The sequence below is a fragment of the Bos taurus genome, chromosome 8, assembly GCF_002263795.3.
Source record: "Bos taurus isolate L1 Dominette 01449 registration number 42190680 breed Hereford chromosome 8, ARS-UCD2.0, whole genome shotgun sequence".
Classification (NCBI taxonomy): Eukaryota; Metazoa; Chordata; class Mammalia; order Artiodactyla; family Bovidae; genus Bos; species Bos taurus.
Window position 1 is genome coordinate 44036185 of NC_037335.1, and position 17443 is coordinate 44053627.

A 17443-nucleotide genomic window follows, 5' to 3' on the forward strand; every position below is an offset into this window, starting at 1 on the left:
ATCCATTCCCTGTCTTCCTTAACAACAGAACTCTAGGTGGTAAACCTGGGCTTCCCTGATGGCTCAGACAAAGAATCCACCCAAATGCGGGAGACCTGGGTTCAATCCTTGGGTTGGGAGGATCCCCTGCAGGAAGGCACAGTAACCCACTCCAGTATTCTTGCCTGGAGAATCTCCATGGACAGACAAGCTTGGCAGGCTATGTCCACGGGATCACAAAGAGTTGGACAAAACTGAGCGGCTATGCACACACACAGGTGGTATACGCACCTGGAAAACTCCATTCCCTAGCCTCCTTTATAAAAAGGGATGTCTGATAAGATATAAAATGAAGTCACTAGGAAAGCTCTTAAAAGGAGTGTAGATGTTTGCTCTTTCCTTATTTCTATTCCTGAAATGAACAGGATGTGATTGTGATTGCCAGAGCCTTAGCAGCCATTTTGTGACTATGAGGATAGATACACTAAAACCAGGACAGCAGAGCAAAAGAATGGGAAGAGCCAGGATCTCTGATGACTTTATGTGACTAACACACAGCTGTGGGATGGCTATCTCTGATCTTATTTTATATGAGAGAAAAATAAGTTTCTATCTTAAGTCACTCTTACTTCCTTTCTCTGTTACTAGCAACTGAATGTAGTGCCTAGAGAGAACTGCACTGCATAATAGTTAAGAGGACAGACTCTGGAACTGGAGTACTCACCTCTGAATCTTGCTTTGCAACTTATTGTCTTATTAGGCAAGTTACTTATGCATTCCATGCCTTAGTTTCTTCACTTGGGACAGGATGGTGATAATAACCTACCTCACAAATTTTTATAAAGGTTAAATGAATTAAATATATAAAATGCTTAGCATGTGTAGAAATTATTTGTTTCTGTGTGAGAATGAGGATGTACTTTTAGAGATTTTATATTCCGGTCCATTTTTTTTCACAGTTGATGAAACTAAGATGCAGAGATCAAGTAACCTGTCCAGAATCACATACCTTTGGAGACAAAAAACATGGATGCAAATCCAAGATCCTCATGCTCCCAGGCCAACGTCTTGTCAGCCCTATCATGTGTTATGGTACAAACCTTACAGAGGCAGATGAGTCATTGGTAAATAATATCCACGTTTAACTCAGATTAATTCTCTTTCCTACTCAAATAGATCCAACTTCTATTTGCTCTGTAATTTTATATTTATCAGTCACTTCATATGTGCCAAGTCCTATTCTAAGCTCTATGAACTGACTCTCTTTGTTTTGATACTAACTTTAAGAGGTTGTTACTATTTTATTCCCGTTTTATAGCTTGGGAAACTGAGGTTGGGTAACTGGCCCAAGGTCACAAAGCTAGTTAAGGCAGAGTGGGTATTTAAGGCCAGGTGACTGGGCTCAAGAGCCCACAGTCCTGACCCCAACACCACAAATGCTGCCTAGGAAAGACCCTGGCTCTGCCAGCTAGAAGCCAGGCATGCGGTTTTGGTCTCAAGTTGGAACTGTTCTCTCTGGAGTCCCAATTTGTGATATTCTGCTTTTCTCATCTTCCCGGTAACACTTTAGCAAGTTCCACCTGAGCTGCTGCAATGAGGGAAGAATCTGACAGAGATGCTGAAGATCAGATTGGCTTGACTGATCTAATCTCCCATGACTGGAGTGACACATATGTTCCAGGCCCTTTGAGGGAAGGAAGGATTATTTGGGGGCAAGGCGCTAAAAGAACATCTGGCCTTTTTGCAGGAGGAGCTTCAGAGGATATGAGGGTCCCATGGGCAGAGCCACCTCAGCTGGACACCTCCCTGTGGCTTTCTCCAACCCCGTCTCCAGCATTTTCTCCCTCCCAGCCTGACCTCTACCAAACCCCAGACCCCAGGGGAAGCCTGTCTCACTGGGAGACTAGTCTAATTCCTGATTCTGCCACTTAGCTGCTGTGTGACCTTGGGCTAATCACAGTCTCCTTCAACCTCGTTTCTTTCATCTATACAGTGGGTTTATGGGGATGAAATGGTCTTGGTGTTTGAAGACCTGGCTGGGTGGCTGCCAGTGGGGAGTCCTGGGCAGCCAGTGTGGCCTGCTTCTCCTAGGGCGAAGAGCAGGTAACGGTCCAACAGAAGACACAGTTCTGGGCGTCCGCATCACACAGATGGGGAGGCACGTGTGAAAGTACAGGGCGCTGTGGGGGCAGGGGGCGCACCCCAGGGCAGAAGGGGCAGCTGCGGCTGGGTCTACCCGTGTTCCCAAGCCCCCCTACCCACCTCGGATGGGCTGCCCCAGAGGGGCCCATGAAGTGCCTCCCTTGGGTAAGCCACAGTGGCCCTGTCTCCTCCTCTTAAGGGGCAAGATTGGGACTATGGGCTTGGGAATATGTCCAACCTTGAGTCTGATACCTGGAAGCAGATTCTGAGGGCCTTCTGCAACATCCCAGAACCCAGGCGGGGGTGGGGTCCAAAGAGGTGTGTGTGTGTGTGTGTGTGCATGCGCACGCGTGCGCATGTGCACACGTGTGCTGCTCTCCTCGGCTCTCAGTTTTCTGTCAAACCTCCTACACCCACTGAGACAGGTCTCTGTGACCCTGGAAAAGGGACACAAGTCCTTCAAACATTCCCACCACAGACCTGCTCCGGAGCAGCCTCTCATGATATTTAAGGCTTTGTTTTCCCACCAAATACTCAGATCACTTTTCACCAACTGTTTCTTTTATCACCCACACTGCACAGTTGCTTTTTTTTTGGCCACTTGGACAAATTCACTCTCCTTCCTCTTCACAGACCAGAAGTCCTTTTAAGACTCTATGACCATTTGTGCAGTGAGACTCTATTGATGTATCTGAGACAATATCCCTTAAAGGCAATCTGGGACTGGTGTCATTGAGTCCTGCTATCTTTTCTTTAAATATAAAAGTAAATTTAAAAACCATTTAGTCTTTATAGGAATAAGAAAGTGTACATGTTATGGACTGAAGGGTTGTGTCCCCTCCAAAACCACATGTTGAAGCCCTGATCCACATGTGATGTGATTTGGAGGTAGGGCCTTTAGGAGGAATGAAGGTTAAAATTAGGCTGTAAGGGTGGGACCCATATGATGGAATTAATGCCCTCATAGAAAGAGACCAGAGAACTGTCTGCTGCTTCTCTCTACCATGTAAGGATACAGTGAGAAGATGGTTAAGACAGCAAGAGGGAGAACCTCGACTGAATCTGCTGGCCCCTTAATCTTGGTCTCTCAGCCTCTGCCACTGTGAGAAATAAATGTCTGTTGTGTAGCTACTCAATCTGGGATAATTTGTTATAGCGGCTTAAGCTAAGAAATACAAGAAGAAAAATTAAAAATACAGACTGGCACAGATTTCAGTGTTTTAAATGGTCTGCATGCTCTGGGGAGCAAAGGAGGGATACAGAATGCTGTACCTCTCCATCCTGGCTTCTGAAACCCGGAGATGATTCAGAAGGGGGTCAGGGCCCCAGCTTGGCAACCATCTGGAGAGCTGCAGCACTGGCTGGATGAGCATCAGCCGCAGCAGGTCAGCCTGCCAGGTTCCTTACCGCTCCAGCCAGTCTGTCACAGCTGAGTCAGAAAGGCCACCTCCCAGCAGTGGGACCCAGGTGCAGTACAACCGGGAGCGTACATTTCCGCTATTAGCAGTCAGCATCGGAAGGCTTACTGATAGGGGGCTTCCCTGGTGGCTCAGACGGTACATGGTCTGCCTGCAATGTGGGAGATCTGGGTTCAATCCCTGGGTTGGGAGGATCCCCGGGAGAGGGCAATGGCTACCCACTCCAGTATTCTTGCCTGGAGAACTCCATGGACAGAGGAGTCTGGCGGGCTACAGTCTGTGGAGTCACAGAGAGTCAGATACGACTGAGCAACTAACACTTTTTCACTTTTCCAGGCTCATTTATGTTCACCTTGGAAATCTGGGCTTACTGATATATCTATGGCCTAAGCCTGCTGCGAAGCTGGCGCTCACTCAAGGCAAACCCAGGAACACTTTCATGCCCAAACATTTCCCACTCCTGTGTCACCTCTGCAGACAGCAGAGTTGGGGGAGAAAATACACTGGTACAGACAACCTGAGCGAACAGTTTCTCTATTCATTGCAGAGCCGCAGCTTGCTGACTGGACTTGAGAAGCAATTAAGCCATGGAGGAAAGGAAGGTTTCCTCAGCTGCTACTTGTGTTGAAGGTATAAGTTACAGATCATCAAACTCACCCTTGTAAATGTACAGTTTGATGAGTTTAATCATCATTTATGTATTAAACTGTAAATGTATAGTTTAATATGGTTATGCAACCTTCCCCACAGTCTCGCCCACTACTTCTGATCCATGTAAAATAAAGTGGAAAGAAAGTCACTGTCCTCTGACTTTGACAGTGAAGTAGTGAGCAGAAGTACTGTATCGCCTGTGGCCTTGTCTCATTTGTACTAGGACTTCGCTTCGGCACACATGTAGTGTGGTGCCTGGTACAAAGTGTGGGCTCAATAACTGTTGAATGAATGAACTGGCATCTACAGTTGTTAAAAAGTGTAAAAGTAATGGCATGTTCACTGTTTTAAAGGGAGGAAAGGCGAGAAAATGCTGAGTGACAACAGGCAGGACCTGATGGATGGAGCCCTTGGGGAGGGGGAGGGGAGGAGAAAATGTGAGATGGGGCAATCAAGCAACCTCTACATCTTTACAGTCTCTGCTCAAAGTTCAGTTCCATCAGCAGCTTTAGCAGCACCTGGAAGCTTGTTAGAAATGCAGAGTCTCAGGCCCACCCCAGAACCACTGAATCAGAGTCTGCATTTTAACAAGATTCCCAGGTCATCTGTTTGCACAGCAAATGTTTGAAAAGCACCGACAGATGTTCTTGAGGCTTTCCCAGAACAGGGCGGCAGCCCACCCAGCACAGGGGAAGGACTACAGCTTGGTTTCCCATAGGAATCACTGGAAGGGTCGGAGAACAACATTTTAAATGGTGGATTTGACTTTGGAAAGCAACCAGTTTTGCAGGCCATCTGGGGAGAAAGATAACTTCACCACCAAAAGTCTAATACATGACTTTGCTAGAGGATCATCCCTAAGAAAATTCATCTCCTTTTGTGTATCTGGCCTGGGACTGGTTTGACTCAGCCTTGGTTCTCTTTGTAGTCACTTGTCCTCAGGCTGGGAGCTAATTAGAAATGCTTGTTCAGTAGATTTATAAGGACATTTTAACTAAGAAACAGAAAATCGCTTCTCTTAGCAAGCTTCCTTTTACATTTTATATTCTATTCAGAGACTTCTTTATTTAGCAATACCACTGTCTTCCCAGGCTCTCTCCTCCCTGTGCTGGCGTGCCCACAGAACGCACTGCTCTTGCCAGCTCAGAGGAGCCCAGAAGCACCAAGGACACCCCTGCCTCTGCGTCTTGTGCTCCTGTCGGTCCCTTTACCAGTAATAGCTCCATCTTCCCGTTGTCCTCTTCCTACCACCTACATACTCAAGACAAGGTGTCAGTAATGTTATCCCATAAAGCCTTCCCCAGTCACTCCAGCCTGCAACCAACTCTTCTCTTCTGAACTTCGTAACCCTGTATTTCTTGCACTCTCCACAGTTTTTAGCACAAGCTGCATAGCTTTGCTGTTTAGCCAAATAAAAATCCTCTTGTCAGGAGCTGAGGAATACCCAGCTCCTGCATTCCCACAACTACTATCACACCTGAGTCCCAGTGTATGTGCTCATTGACCATTTCACAGGTCCTTGCAGAGGTCCAGAGAGGCCCAGGTCACTGTCACCATCAGGAGCCTTTCACCATAACTCATTGTTAAACTAAGATTGACTGTTTTTATTTATTTACTTTTTTGGCTACACTGCATGGCTTGTGGGATTTTAGTTCCCTGCCCAGGGATTGAACCTGCATCCTCAGCAATGAAAGCACAGAACCTTACCCGCTGGTTTGCTGAGGAATCCCCCCATAGCTCATTTTAAATGAAAATATGTGGGAAATACATTATTCTTTAAACATTCTCCCAATATTCTTCTAGGCTTTTTTTTAATGAAAATGCAGTATTTACTGAAGAATATCTAGTTTTGGTATAATGTCAAAATTGCTAGGAAATACAGGAAGCAATTAAAATATAAAACAATAAATATAATTTCTGTATGTGTATGTATGTACGCATATATGGATGCGTGCATACACATATACACAGCCACACACACACACACCCCTATTACTAAGCAGTTGTGATTCGCTGTAGGACAAAGAATGTCTCCTTTATACATAGCAAATTTATGTTCGCCTCACTAAAGCCTGTGAAGGAGGGAAACCTGGCCTGACAGCATTCTGGTGAGTTTTCACTGAATTCAGCAAGCTTTAACTTTTAGCCTCCTTTACCCCATCTGCCAAACAAAGATATTCCTATACTTTACATGCTGCTCTAAGGTTCTGCACTGCAGCAGCTTGCAAGACTGCCCCAAGACTCACTTCCTATCTAGGCTCAACAGGCTGCGCTGGCAGCCAGCTCCACTGCAGAATTCAAGAGTGGAGATGAGGCTTGTCTGCCAGTGGGAACTGCCATCGCAACGACAGCTTTGTAAACTTCCACTTACAGAGTCTTGACTCTATCTCTCAGTTTGAGGCAGTGTCTTACATTTCTAAAAATCAGTTATTGTATGATGGGAAATTACAAAGACTGCCAATGCCAGGAAATCTCAGGCTCTAATGCACTGTGGAATATCAGCAAACTGAAGGGAGTGTGGGCTCTTTGGATTCAGAAGACCTGGTGTGAACTCAACTCTGCTACTGACTGGCTGTGTGACCTTAAGTCAATCATCTCCCATCTCTGACCCTCCATTTCCTCTTTTGTAAAATGAAGACTTACTCTATTTACACTGTGACTGTGGGGCACGTGAGAGACGATAAACGTGAAAGCACCGTGCAGTTTGTTAGTTACTAGTGCAAGTCGTGTTGCTCTGCAGAGGCCTCAGACTGAGCACGCGTCCGAATCATCTGGAGCATTGTTAAAATACAGGTTGCTGGGCCCCATCTCTGGAAATTCTTACTCAGTGTGTCTGACTGGTATCTGAGAATCTGCCTCGCTAGCAAATTTCTCAAGGGATGCAGAAGCTGCTGGCCTGGGAACCACACTTTGAGAACCACAGCTCTACTGAACTCCCAGTCATTTCCCCTCTTACCGCATTATGAATTCCTTAAAGCATAATCTCAACTTGTTGTGATGCCGATAAAGTTTTGGGTCAGCTGGAATTTCAGCCAAAAATACTTGGGCTACTTCCAGTGGTCCCTGATAGAAAAAAGTGAAAAACATTACTGATGTTGGAAAGAAAGTGAAATTACTTGGGAGAACATGTTGGAGCAACTTCTTAGTTTGAATGTTTAATTTTGTAGTTAGTTAAACTGAAACAAAAAATCAAGGAAGGTCTTGAACTTAGGAAAATGTTGATTCCCTAGGAAGAGTCTACAGATTTAGGAGAATATTCAAAAGCATAAATGTATTTCCTTAATCAAATGCTATTAATAATATATTTTCCTTCATATATAAAGGTAATATACTACATCAAATGGTATATGATTAGAGTTGCTTTCCTGAAAATAGGGATTGTCTTGATCCATCCATTCATATTCATTTGTCTAGCTGCCCTAGTGGCAAGCACCATCTTGTGTAATATCTGGCTTGAGTCAGAGATATGCAAATTATATGCATAATCCACATGGTTGTGGGCTTATAAAGTCTTCCATTTTCATTAAAAGATTGGGAATTACAAAAAAGCAAAAGCTTCTTAATATTTTCTGATCTTGGAAATGTAATGAATACCATTTCTGTCACTTTGATATTCTCTGGGCACAGAATTTTTGCAGGGGAGTTCAGCTGTGCAGGGTGAGGAAAGGGTCATGATACTCATTGAGTTTTGAGTGTGAAGGTGTGTAGATTTAGTTCTGAAATTAAAGAAGCACACTGGACAGAGAGAACTGTTAGAACTCCCTCCATCTGAGGCTGGATCAGTTCCATGGTGAGACTGGAGTTAGAATTCTAATGAATCTGAGAAGACTCAGTCCGTTTTGAAGAGGCCCAAGAAGCAGGGTTCCCGGTCACTCCTGCTTTGCAGTGCTCCTGATGTACTGGTTTCATCTGACTGACGTAGGAGGTTGATGTTCTAGACCCTTTCCTTTCTCTCCCATGGAATTCTTAAGATTCATCTCAAGCCCTGCAACAACTCTGCCTAAAGTGGAGATGACTAAGCACTCCACTTGGATCATATGCCAGAACTGGCCCCAGCTGAAGACTTCTCCAAGGAAATGGTACTGCTGAGACATGGGCCACTCAGCTCTAGGATTTCTTACCTACCTTTGGTTGTTACATGAAGCTGAAGAGACCTCAGGTGTTCAGTCTAAGTTTAAGAACACTTTTGGCATGTTGATCAGACTTCTCATTGACTTCAAGGAAGGAGGGTGCAGACATATAATGAAAATCAAAATAACGAGAACCAGAGGAGCTGCCACCAGCTAGTTTTGCTTACCTGATTGACAGTAGCTCCAACAGAGCCTTGCAGCACCATCTGAAGCATCTTGGCATCAGGAGGCTCCTGGTTAATGGCAACTGCTAATTGCAGAGTCTTCTTTTTCATATCTTCAATGGCAACTTCAATTGGTGTCAAAACAAACTGAACGTGAGACATAAATGTAGGGAAGGTCATTGTCGGGTCTTATACGCCATGAGCAAGCATGGTGCTATGACAAAGAGGACACTTGGGTTTGAAGCATCAGTGAAGGCTTTCAGAGCAATTTAGAACAATCTTGACAGGTTAAGACGAAGGAAGAGTCTAACATTTCTTGAGTACTTATTATGTACTGGAAGCTTTACATACATTTATCATTTACTTTTTAAAACAACCTCCTGTTCTCTCTACTTTACAATCAAAGAAGGATTTGTAAGGTGAAGTGCCATAAAATGACACCAGTCATAAGTGGGGAGGTCAGATTTTGACCACAATAATATCCACATTCAAAATCCATGTTTCTTATACACTGTTAGGTTTCCTTTCCTATTGTTGAACAAGTTACTTTACTTAAAATTGGGAAAGCACAGTAATCAAGACTTTCTTCTCCACAATAACACAAGATTTTTGCATCATGTGTGCTTTCTCTAAAAAATCACTTTGAAGGTGAATTCTTGATAAACAGAATTGTGTTCAGGGTCAATCTAGTTGTTAAGTTCTGTTGGTTTGGAGTATGGTGTAAATGTTATTGGTGGAGTCATGTCCCCTCCAAATTCAGGTGTTCAAGTCCTAGACCCCAGTACTTCAGAATGTGACTTTAACTGAGATAGGGTCTTTACAGGGGTAATCAAGTTCAAAGGAAGCCATTAGGATGGGCCTAAGCCAACATGACTTATATGTCCATCTAAGAAGAAATCTGGACACATGGATATGCACAGGGGGAAGATGATGTAAGAAACACAGAGAGAAGGCAGCCATCTGCAAGCTAAGGAAAGAGGTCTGGAACAGAACTTTCCCTTATGTCTTTCAGAAGGAACCAATTCTTCCAGTGCCTTGATTTTTGACTTCTGGTCACCGGAACTATTAGACAATTAATTTCTGTTTCTAAGCCACCCAATCTGTGGTACTTTGTTATATTAGCCTTAACAAACTAACCTACTGACATTCTTGGAGGAACTACAAATGGCCAAGAAAAATTGTGAGGACTCATTACTGAGACCATGATTTTATTTCTGTGCTGTACCAACCTGTCCCAGTGCTCAGAAGTCTAAAAGAGTAAGAAATACAGCAGATGCCTTAAGTGAACCTTCTCTTAGGCAAGTCATCAGTTTCGGCTTTCTTTGCCCTCTGTGAAACCCATACTGTGATGTGGTTGCTGAACACATGAGCGGGCGGGCAGCTCTCCAGGAAGCTCGGTCCCTGTGCTCCTGCACAAGGAGGTGTGTTATTCACCACAGTTCATTTGTGTTTGTTCACCAACTTGCTTACGCCTGTCATACTTGTTATTTTAATGACCTAATCTAATTCAGTAATGCATAAACTGGTGAACTATGGGTGTGGAAAGAAGAGTGGTTTCTATGAAAACCAAGCCAATGCTTGGGCAAGACGTTGTGAAACTGAGTTGCTATAAAGATTCCTGTCTTATTAGGTGTGCTCAAGACAACGGTCAAAAGCTAGGGGCAGAAAAAAAAAGTCATAAAAATCTAGAAGCATTCTGCTCTCACGCTGTTTTCCATGGTTCTTTAAGCTCTCACTCTGCTTTGCAGAAACCAAAACTGAACACATGGACATTGCATCATGGGTGAGGTTTATACAAGAAAGACAATGCTGAATTGTGATCAGCCAACCCTAAATCACAGGCAAGGCAGTGACTCTACACAAAATGAATGACAAATTAATGCACATGTACGTCTTTTAAACTAAAAGAAAATGCTTATGTCTAATTTTCAGCAATTCTGTAGCTTGAGACATTTTCTTGATCCATGAATTTGAGGTCTTTTGCTACACATGGAACCAGAAGAGAGAGAGAAAGAGGTCTTTCCTGTATCAACGTTTATATAGGGAAACTGATGAAGATAAGTGCCTCGTGCACTCGTCACAGGGGGGTGCTGGGACTAGAAGACAACTGATCCCCTGTCTAACTGGCATGGTGCCCTCCTACAGCTCAACATCAACTCCTTGGGGCTACTCACTTGCTGTTCCTGTCTCTGATAATTAACAACACAATGCTGTTGGAATCACCTGAAGCTTTCAAATATGTAAAAATTTAAATAAAATCTTTAAAATTTTGATATTTCATGTAATTTAACATTAAAATATAAATACAAAGTAAATGTTACAATTGTGTACATATATTTCCATTAAAGATATAACTTTAAAATAGAATATACTTAAATATCAAGTGTGCTATAAAGCATGCAGTTACCTAAATGGGATTCCCAGCCACCATGACAGTGAGAGGATAACCACCATAATAATAATTCAAAGGCATCCCTTTTTAGATTTTTATGTGAGTCTGCCGTGAAGGAGCATGAAGGCAACCTGTGTATCATCCTGGGAGGAGACCCAGGCCCACTGGCTCAGCCACGGCCACCGTCCAAGCCCGTTCCCCCCAGTGCCTTCACCTCCTCCTTCTGGGCGACACTGATCCTGGTCTTGATGTAGGGGAAGGCGTGCAGGGTGGTCAGGATGGTGTTCCGCCGGTACTGCTCATGGAGCTCACCCCGAGGCCGGCCCTCCAGGGTGAAGGGGGTGGTGTACATGAACCTCCGCAGGTTGAAGTTCTTCTCAAAGTAGGTTAGCCTGTCTTTCATCTCATACTCATCAAAGTAGGGCTCCACGAAAGTGATCTGTATGTAGGCCTGAGTGGGGAAAGGGAAGGATGAGCTGGTCTGCACATGACCACCCAGGGCACACTGGGGGGGCCCGCGGTACAGAGAGAGGTAGTACCGCCCCTCTGTGCTCACAAAGCTGAGAGAACTAGGGGAGACATGAGCTGTTAGCCATCCTTCCTCTCGACCCCCGAGGAGATGAGAGACAGGACTGGGAGAAGGCGAAGGGAGGGTGAAGTCAGGTCCACAAGCTGACCCTCCTAGCAGAGCTCATGACCCAACTGAAACTTGGTGTGAGAATTTGCAAACTGCTATTCAGAAGAAGCAAAACTTGGCTTTTTTCAGAACAACCATGCTTATTAGAATGGCCAAACTAAAGAAACTGACAATACCAAGGGCTGACAAGGATAGGGAGCTGCTGGAGCTTTCATACACTGATGGTGGGAATGTACAATGGCACAGCCACCTTACGAAACAGACTGGCAGTTTCTCATACTGTTGAATTACATTCATCATATGACCCAGCAACCCCACTTTGGTGTGTGTGCCAACAGAAATGAAAACTTGTGTTTATATTAAACCCTGGACTCAAATGTCTATAGCAGCACTATACATAATAGACAAAAAATAGGAACAACCCAAGTGTCCCTCAAGTGGAGAATGGATAAACAAACTCTGGTACACCCATACAACAGAATACTACTCAGTAGTTAAATGGAATGAACCATTACAATATGGGTGAATCACAAATGCAGTGTGCTAAGTGAGAGAAGTCAGACTCAGAAGGCTGTATGCTGCTGAGTCGCTTCAGTCGTGTCCGTGTGAGACCCCATAGACGGCAGCCCACCAGGCTCTCCTGTCCCTGGGATTCTCCAGGCAAGAACACTGGAGTGGGGTGCCATTTCCTTCTCCAGTGCAGGAAAGTGAAAAGTGAGGAGGAGCCAAGATGGCGGAGGAGTAGGACGGGGAGAACACTTTCTCCCCCACAAATTCATCAAAAGAGCATTTAAACGTCGAGTAAATTCCACAAAACAACTTCTGAATGCCGGCAGAGGACATCAGGCACCCAGAAAAGCAACCCAACTCTTCGAAAGGAGGTAGGAAAAAATATTAAAAACAAAAAAAAAGAGACAAAAGAGGGAGGGACGGAGTTCCGTCCCGGGAAGGGAATCTTAAAAAGAGAGAAGTTTCCAAACATCAGGAAACCTTCTCACTGCCGAATCTGTGCCGAGCTTTGGAAGCACAGAGGGCAACATAACAGGGAGAAGAAATAAATAAACAATTTAAAACTCACAGATTGCGAGCCCTACAGTAACTCCCCCAGCAGAGAAGCAGCGCAGACGCCTGCATCCGCCATTAGCAAGCCGGGGCTGGGCAGGGAGGCGCGGCGTGGGCTGCATCGCTGAGAGTAAGAATCTGGCCTGAATACCCTGAGCGCTATCTGAGCGAAATAATTTGGGCTAGCAAACCAGACTGTGGGATACCTACCACGCGAAAAGCCAGCCCTAACCTAAGACCGCCAGGCCCGCGCACGAAACAAAGGACTGAACAGAGATAGCCGGCTGCAGACCTTCCCCCTCCGGTGACAGGCAGCCAGAGCCGGAAGGGGGCAATCGCAGCCCCAGAGAGACATTATCTATAAAATTGTAAGCCGGCTTCTTTGCTAACTAAAACTTCTTGGGGGTCTGGACGGTCAACATCTGCCTGAGAAGGTGCGCCGGTTTTACATCCAGATAACCGAGTGGCGGGGAGGCGATAAGTCGCAGCATTGGCGCTCGCCTGGGAAGAGCAAATTGGCGCTCGGACCTGGGAAGAGCACAAAACGCAGGCCCAACTGAGTCTGTGCCTCTGAGGACTACCCGAGTGCCTGAACCTGAGCGGCTTGGACCTGGGAGGTGCATGCAGCCCAGGGCCAGCCTCGGATTGTTCCCGGCGGAACAACCTAGAGTCCGAGCAGTGTGGACAGGGAGGCTACACGCGCCGTGAGCGGGGGCAGACCCAGGGTGGCTGAGGCACTGCGAGCCCACGCCAGTGTTATTTGTTTGCAGCATCCCTCCCTTCCTCCCCACAGCGCGACTGAACAAGTAAGCCTAAAAAAAAAAAAAAAAGTGTCCTCCACCGTGCCCTTTGAGTCAGGGCGGAAACCAGATACTGAAGAGACTAGCAAACAGAAGAAGATATAACAGAGGGAAACGCCTTGGAAGCTACAGGCAATAGATCAAAACCCTGTGGTTACTACGGACTACATAGGAAGGGGCCTATAGATCTTGAGAAATATAAATCTGACCAAGGAACTAGCCAAAAATGAACTGAACCCACAACACCCACAAAAAAAAAAAACAAAAAAGTCCTAGATATATTTTTATTATTTTTACGATCATTCTTTCTTTTTTTTTTTTTAATTAAAAAAAAAAAAAATTTAAGTCCTCTATTGTTCCTTTAATTTTCACTTTTATAACCTATTACTTTGCAAAAAAAAAAAAAAAAAAAGACCCTATTTTTTTCTTCTTCAGCAAACTTCATATATATATATTTTATAATTTTTTGACCTTGGTTTTTTTTTTTTTTTTTGGTCTTTGTTTTTTTCTTCTTTTCTTTAACATTGTATTTTTGAAATTCCAAACTCTACTCTAGATTTTTAATTTTCGCTTTTTGGTATATGTTATCAATTTTGTACCTATAGTTTTTTTTTATATAATTTCTGTGACTTTTTTTTTTTTTTCTTCTCTGTTTCTTTCTCTTCTTCTTTTATATAACATTGTATATCTGAAATTCCAAACTTTACTCTAGATTTTTAATTTATGCTTTTTGGTATTTGATATCAATTTTGTACCTGTATTTTCTTTATAATTTTTGTGACATTGTTCGTATTTGTTTGTTTGTTTTCTCTCTTTATTTTTCTTCTTCTTCTTCTTTTTTTTTTTTAAACATTGTATTTTTGAAATTCCAAACTCTACTCTAGATTTTTAATTTTTGCTTTCTGGTATTAGTTATCAATTTTGTACCTGTACTTTCTTTATAATTTTCGCGACCTTGTTTGTTTTTGTTTGTTCGTTTTTTCTCTCTTTCTTTTCCTTCTTCTTTTCTTTAACATCGTATTTTTGAAATTCCAAACTCTACTCTAGATTTTTAATTTTCGCTTTCTGGTATTAGTTATCAATTTTGTACCTGTACTTTCTTTATAATTTTCGCGACCTTGTTTGTTTTTGTTTGTTCGTTCTTTCTCTCTTTCTTTTCCTTCTTCTTTTCTTTAACGTCGTATTTTTGAAATTCCAAACTCTACTCTAGATTTTTAATTTTTGCTTTTATGTATTTGTTACCAATTTTGTACCTTTAAGGACCCAATCTTCAGGACCCATTTTTCACTAGGGAGTGAGATTACTGGCTTGACTGCTCTCTCTCCCTTTGGACCCTCCTTTTTCTCCACCAGGTCGCCTGTGTCTCCTCCCTAACCCCTCTCTACTCTACCCAACTCTGTGAATTTCTGTGTGTTCCAGTCGGTGGAGAACACTTAGGGAACTGATTACTGGCTGGATCTGTCTCCCTCCTTTTCATTCCCCCCTTTTATCCTTCTGGCCACCTCAGTTACCTTCCTCCTTCTCTTCTCTGTATAACCCCGTGAACATCTCTGAGTGGTCCAGTTGTGGAGTGCACATAAGGAAGTGACTACTGGCTAGCCCACTCTCTCCACTATTGATTCACCTCATCTCATTTGGGTCACCTCTAACTCCCTCCTCCCTCTTCTCTTCTCCATGTAACCCTGTGAACCTCTCTGAGTGACCCTCACTGTAGAGAAACTTATCATCTTTAATGTAGATGTTTTATCAATGGTGTTATATAGAAGGAGAAGTTTTGAAACTACTGTAAAAATAAGACCGATAATCGGAAGCAGGAGACTTAAGTCCAAACCCTGACTCCAGGGAACTCCTGACTCCAAGGAACATTCATTGACAGGAGCTCATCAAATGCCTCCATACCGACACTGAAACCAAGCACCACACAAGGGCCAATAAGTTCCAGGGCAAGACATACCAAGCAAATTCTCCAGCAACAAAGGAACACAGCCCTGAGCTTCAAGATACAGGCTGCCCAAAGTCACCCCAAAACTATAGACATCTCATAACTCATTACTGGACATTTCATTGCACTCCAGAGAGAAGAAATACAGCTCCACCCACCGGAACACCGACACAAGCTTCCCTAACCAGGAAACCTTGACAAGCCACCTGTACAAACCCACACACAGTGAGGAAAAGCCACAATAAAGAGAACTCCACAGACTGCCAGAATACAGAAAGGACACCCCAAACTCAGCAATTTAAACAAGATGAAGAGACAGAGGAATACTCAGCAGATAAAGGAACAGGATAAATGCCCACCAAACCAAACAAAAGAGGAAGAGATAGGGAATCTACCTGATAAAGAATTCCGAATAATGATAGTGAAATTGATCCAAAATCTTGAAACTAAAATGGAATCACAGATAAATAGCCTGGAGACAAGGATTGAGAAGATGCAAGAAAGGTTTAACAAGGACCTAGAAGAAATAAAAAAGAGTCAATATATAATGAATAATGCAATAAGTGAAATTAAAAACACTCTGGAGGCAACAAATAGTAGAATAACAGAGGCAGAAGACAGGATTAGTGAATTAGAAGATAGAATGGTAGAAATAAATGAATCAGAGAGGATAAAAGAACAACGAATTAAAAGAAATGAGGACAATCTCAGAGACCTCCAGGACAATATTAAACGCTACAACATTCGAATCATAGGGATTCCAGAAGAAGAAGACAAAAAGAAAGACCATGAGAAAATACTTGAGGAGATAATAGTGGAAAACTTCCCTAAAATGGGGAAGGAAATAATCACCCAAGTCCAAGAAACCCAGAGAGTACCAAACAGGATAAACCCAAGGAGAAACACCCCAAGACACATATTAATCAAATTAACAAAGATCAAACACAAAGAACAAATATTAAAAGCAGCAAGGGAAAAACAACAAATAACACACAAGGGAATTCCCATAAGGATAACAGCTGATCTTTCAATAGAAACTCTTCAAGCCAGGAGGGAATGGCAAGAAATACTTAAAATGATGAAAGAAAATAACCTACAGCCCAGATTATTGTACCCAGCAAGGATCTCATTCAAGTATGAAGGAGAAATCAAAAGCTTTTCAGACAAGCAAAAGCTGAGAGAATTCTGCACCACCAAACCAGCTCTCCAACAAATACTAAAGGATATTCTCTAGACAGGAAACACAAAAACGGTGTATAAACTCGAACCCAAAACAATAAAGTAAATGGCAACGGGAACATACTTATCAGTAATTACCTTAAATGTAAATGGGTTGAATGCCCCAACCAAAAGACAAAGACTGGCTGAATGGATACAAAAACAAGACCCCTACATATGTTGTCTACAAGAGACCCACCTCAAAACAGGGGACACATACAGACTGAAAGTGAAGGGCTGGAAAAAGATTTTCCATGCAAATAGGGACCAAAAGAAAGCAGGAGTAGCAATACTCATATCAGATAAAATAGACTTTAAAACAAAGGCTGTGAAAAGAGACAAAGAAGGTCACTACATAATGATCAAAGGATCAATCCAAGAAGAAGATATAACAATTATAAATATATATGCACCCAACACGGGAGCACCACAGTACGTAAGACAAATGCTAACAAGTATGAAAGGAGAAATTAACAATAACACAATAATAGTGGGAGACTTTAATACCCCACTTACACCTATGGATAGATCAACTAAACAGAAAATTAACAAGGAAACACAAACTTTAAACGATACAATAGACCAGTTAGACCTAATTGATATCTATAGGTCATTTCATCCCAAAACAATGAATTTCACCTTTTTCTCAAGCGCACATGGAACCTTCTCCAGGATAGATCACATGCTGGGCCATAAAGCTAGCCTTGGTAAATTCAAAAAAATAGAAATCATTCCAAGCATTTTTTCTGACCACAATGCAGTAAGATTAGATCTCAATTACAGGAGAAAAACTATTAAAAATTCCAACATATGGAGGCTGAACAACACGCTGCTGAATAACCAACAAATCACAGAAGAAATCAAAAAAGAAATCAAAATTTGCATAGAAACGAATGAAAATGAAAACA

General features: G+C 43.0%; 1 protein-coding gene and 1 long non-coding RNA gene across 5 annotated transcripts in view; one reads left to right on the plus strand and one right to left on the minus strand.

Annotated features, from left to right (window-relative positions):
- DOCK8 (dedicator of cytokinesis 8) overlaps positions 1-17443 on the minus strand; it is a 241736-nt gene that overhangs the window by 6585 nt on the left and 217708 nt on the right. For all 4 annotated transcript variants that reach the window (XM_059888931.1, XM_059888930.1, XM_059888932.1 and 1 more), the window contains 3 exons: positions 11091-11327; positions 8488-8631; positions 7147-7253 (listed from right to left, as the gene is read on the minus strand). In XM_059888931.1, the coding sequence (XP_059744914.1) occupies positions 7147-7253; positions 8488-8631; positions 11091-11327 (488 nt within the window). The remainder of the gene's footprint in view (positions 1-7146; positions 7254-8487; positions 8632-11090; positions 11328-17443) is intronic.
- On the plus strand, positions 882-4375 carry LOC132345954 (uncharacterized). The gene is made up of 2 exons (XR_009495570.1): positions 882-1103; positions 4087-4375. It is a non-coding gene; the product is annotated as an uncharacterized lncRNA (long non-coding RNA).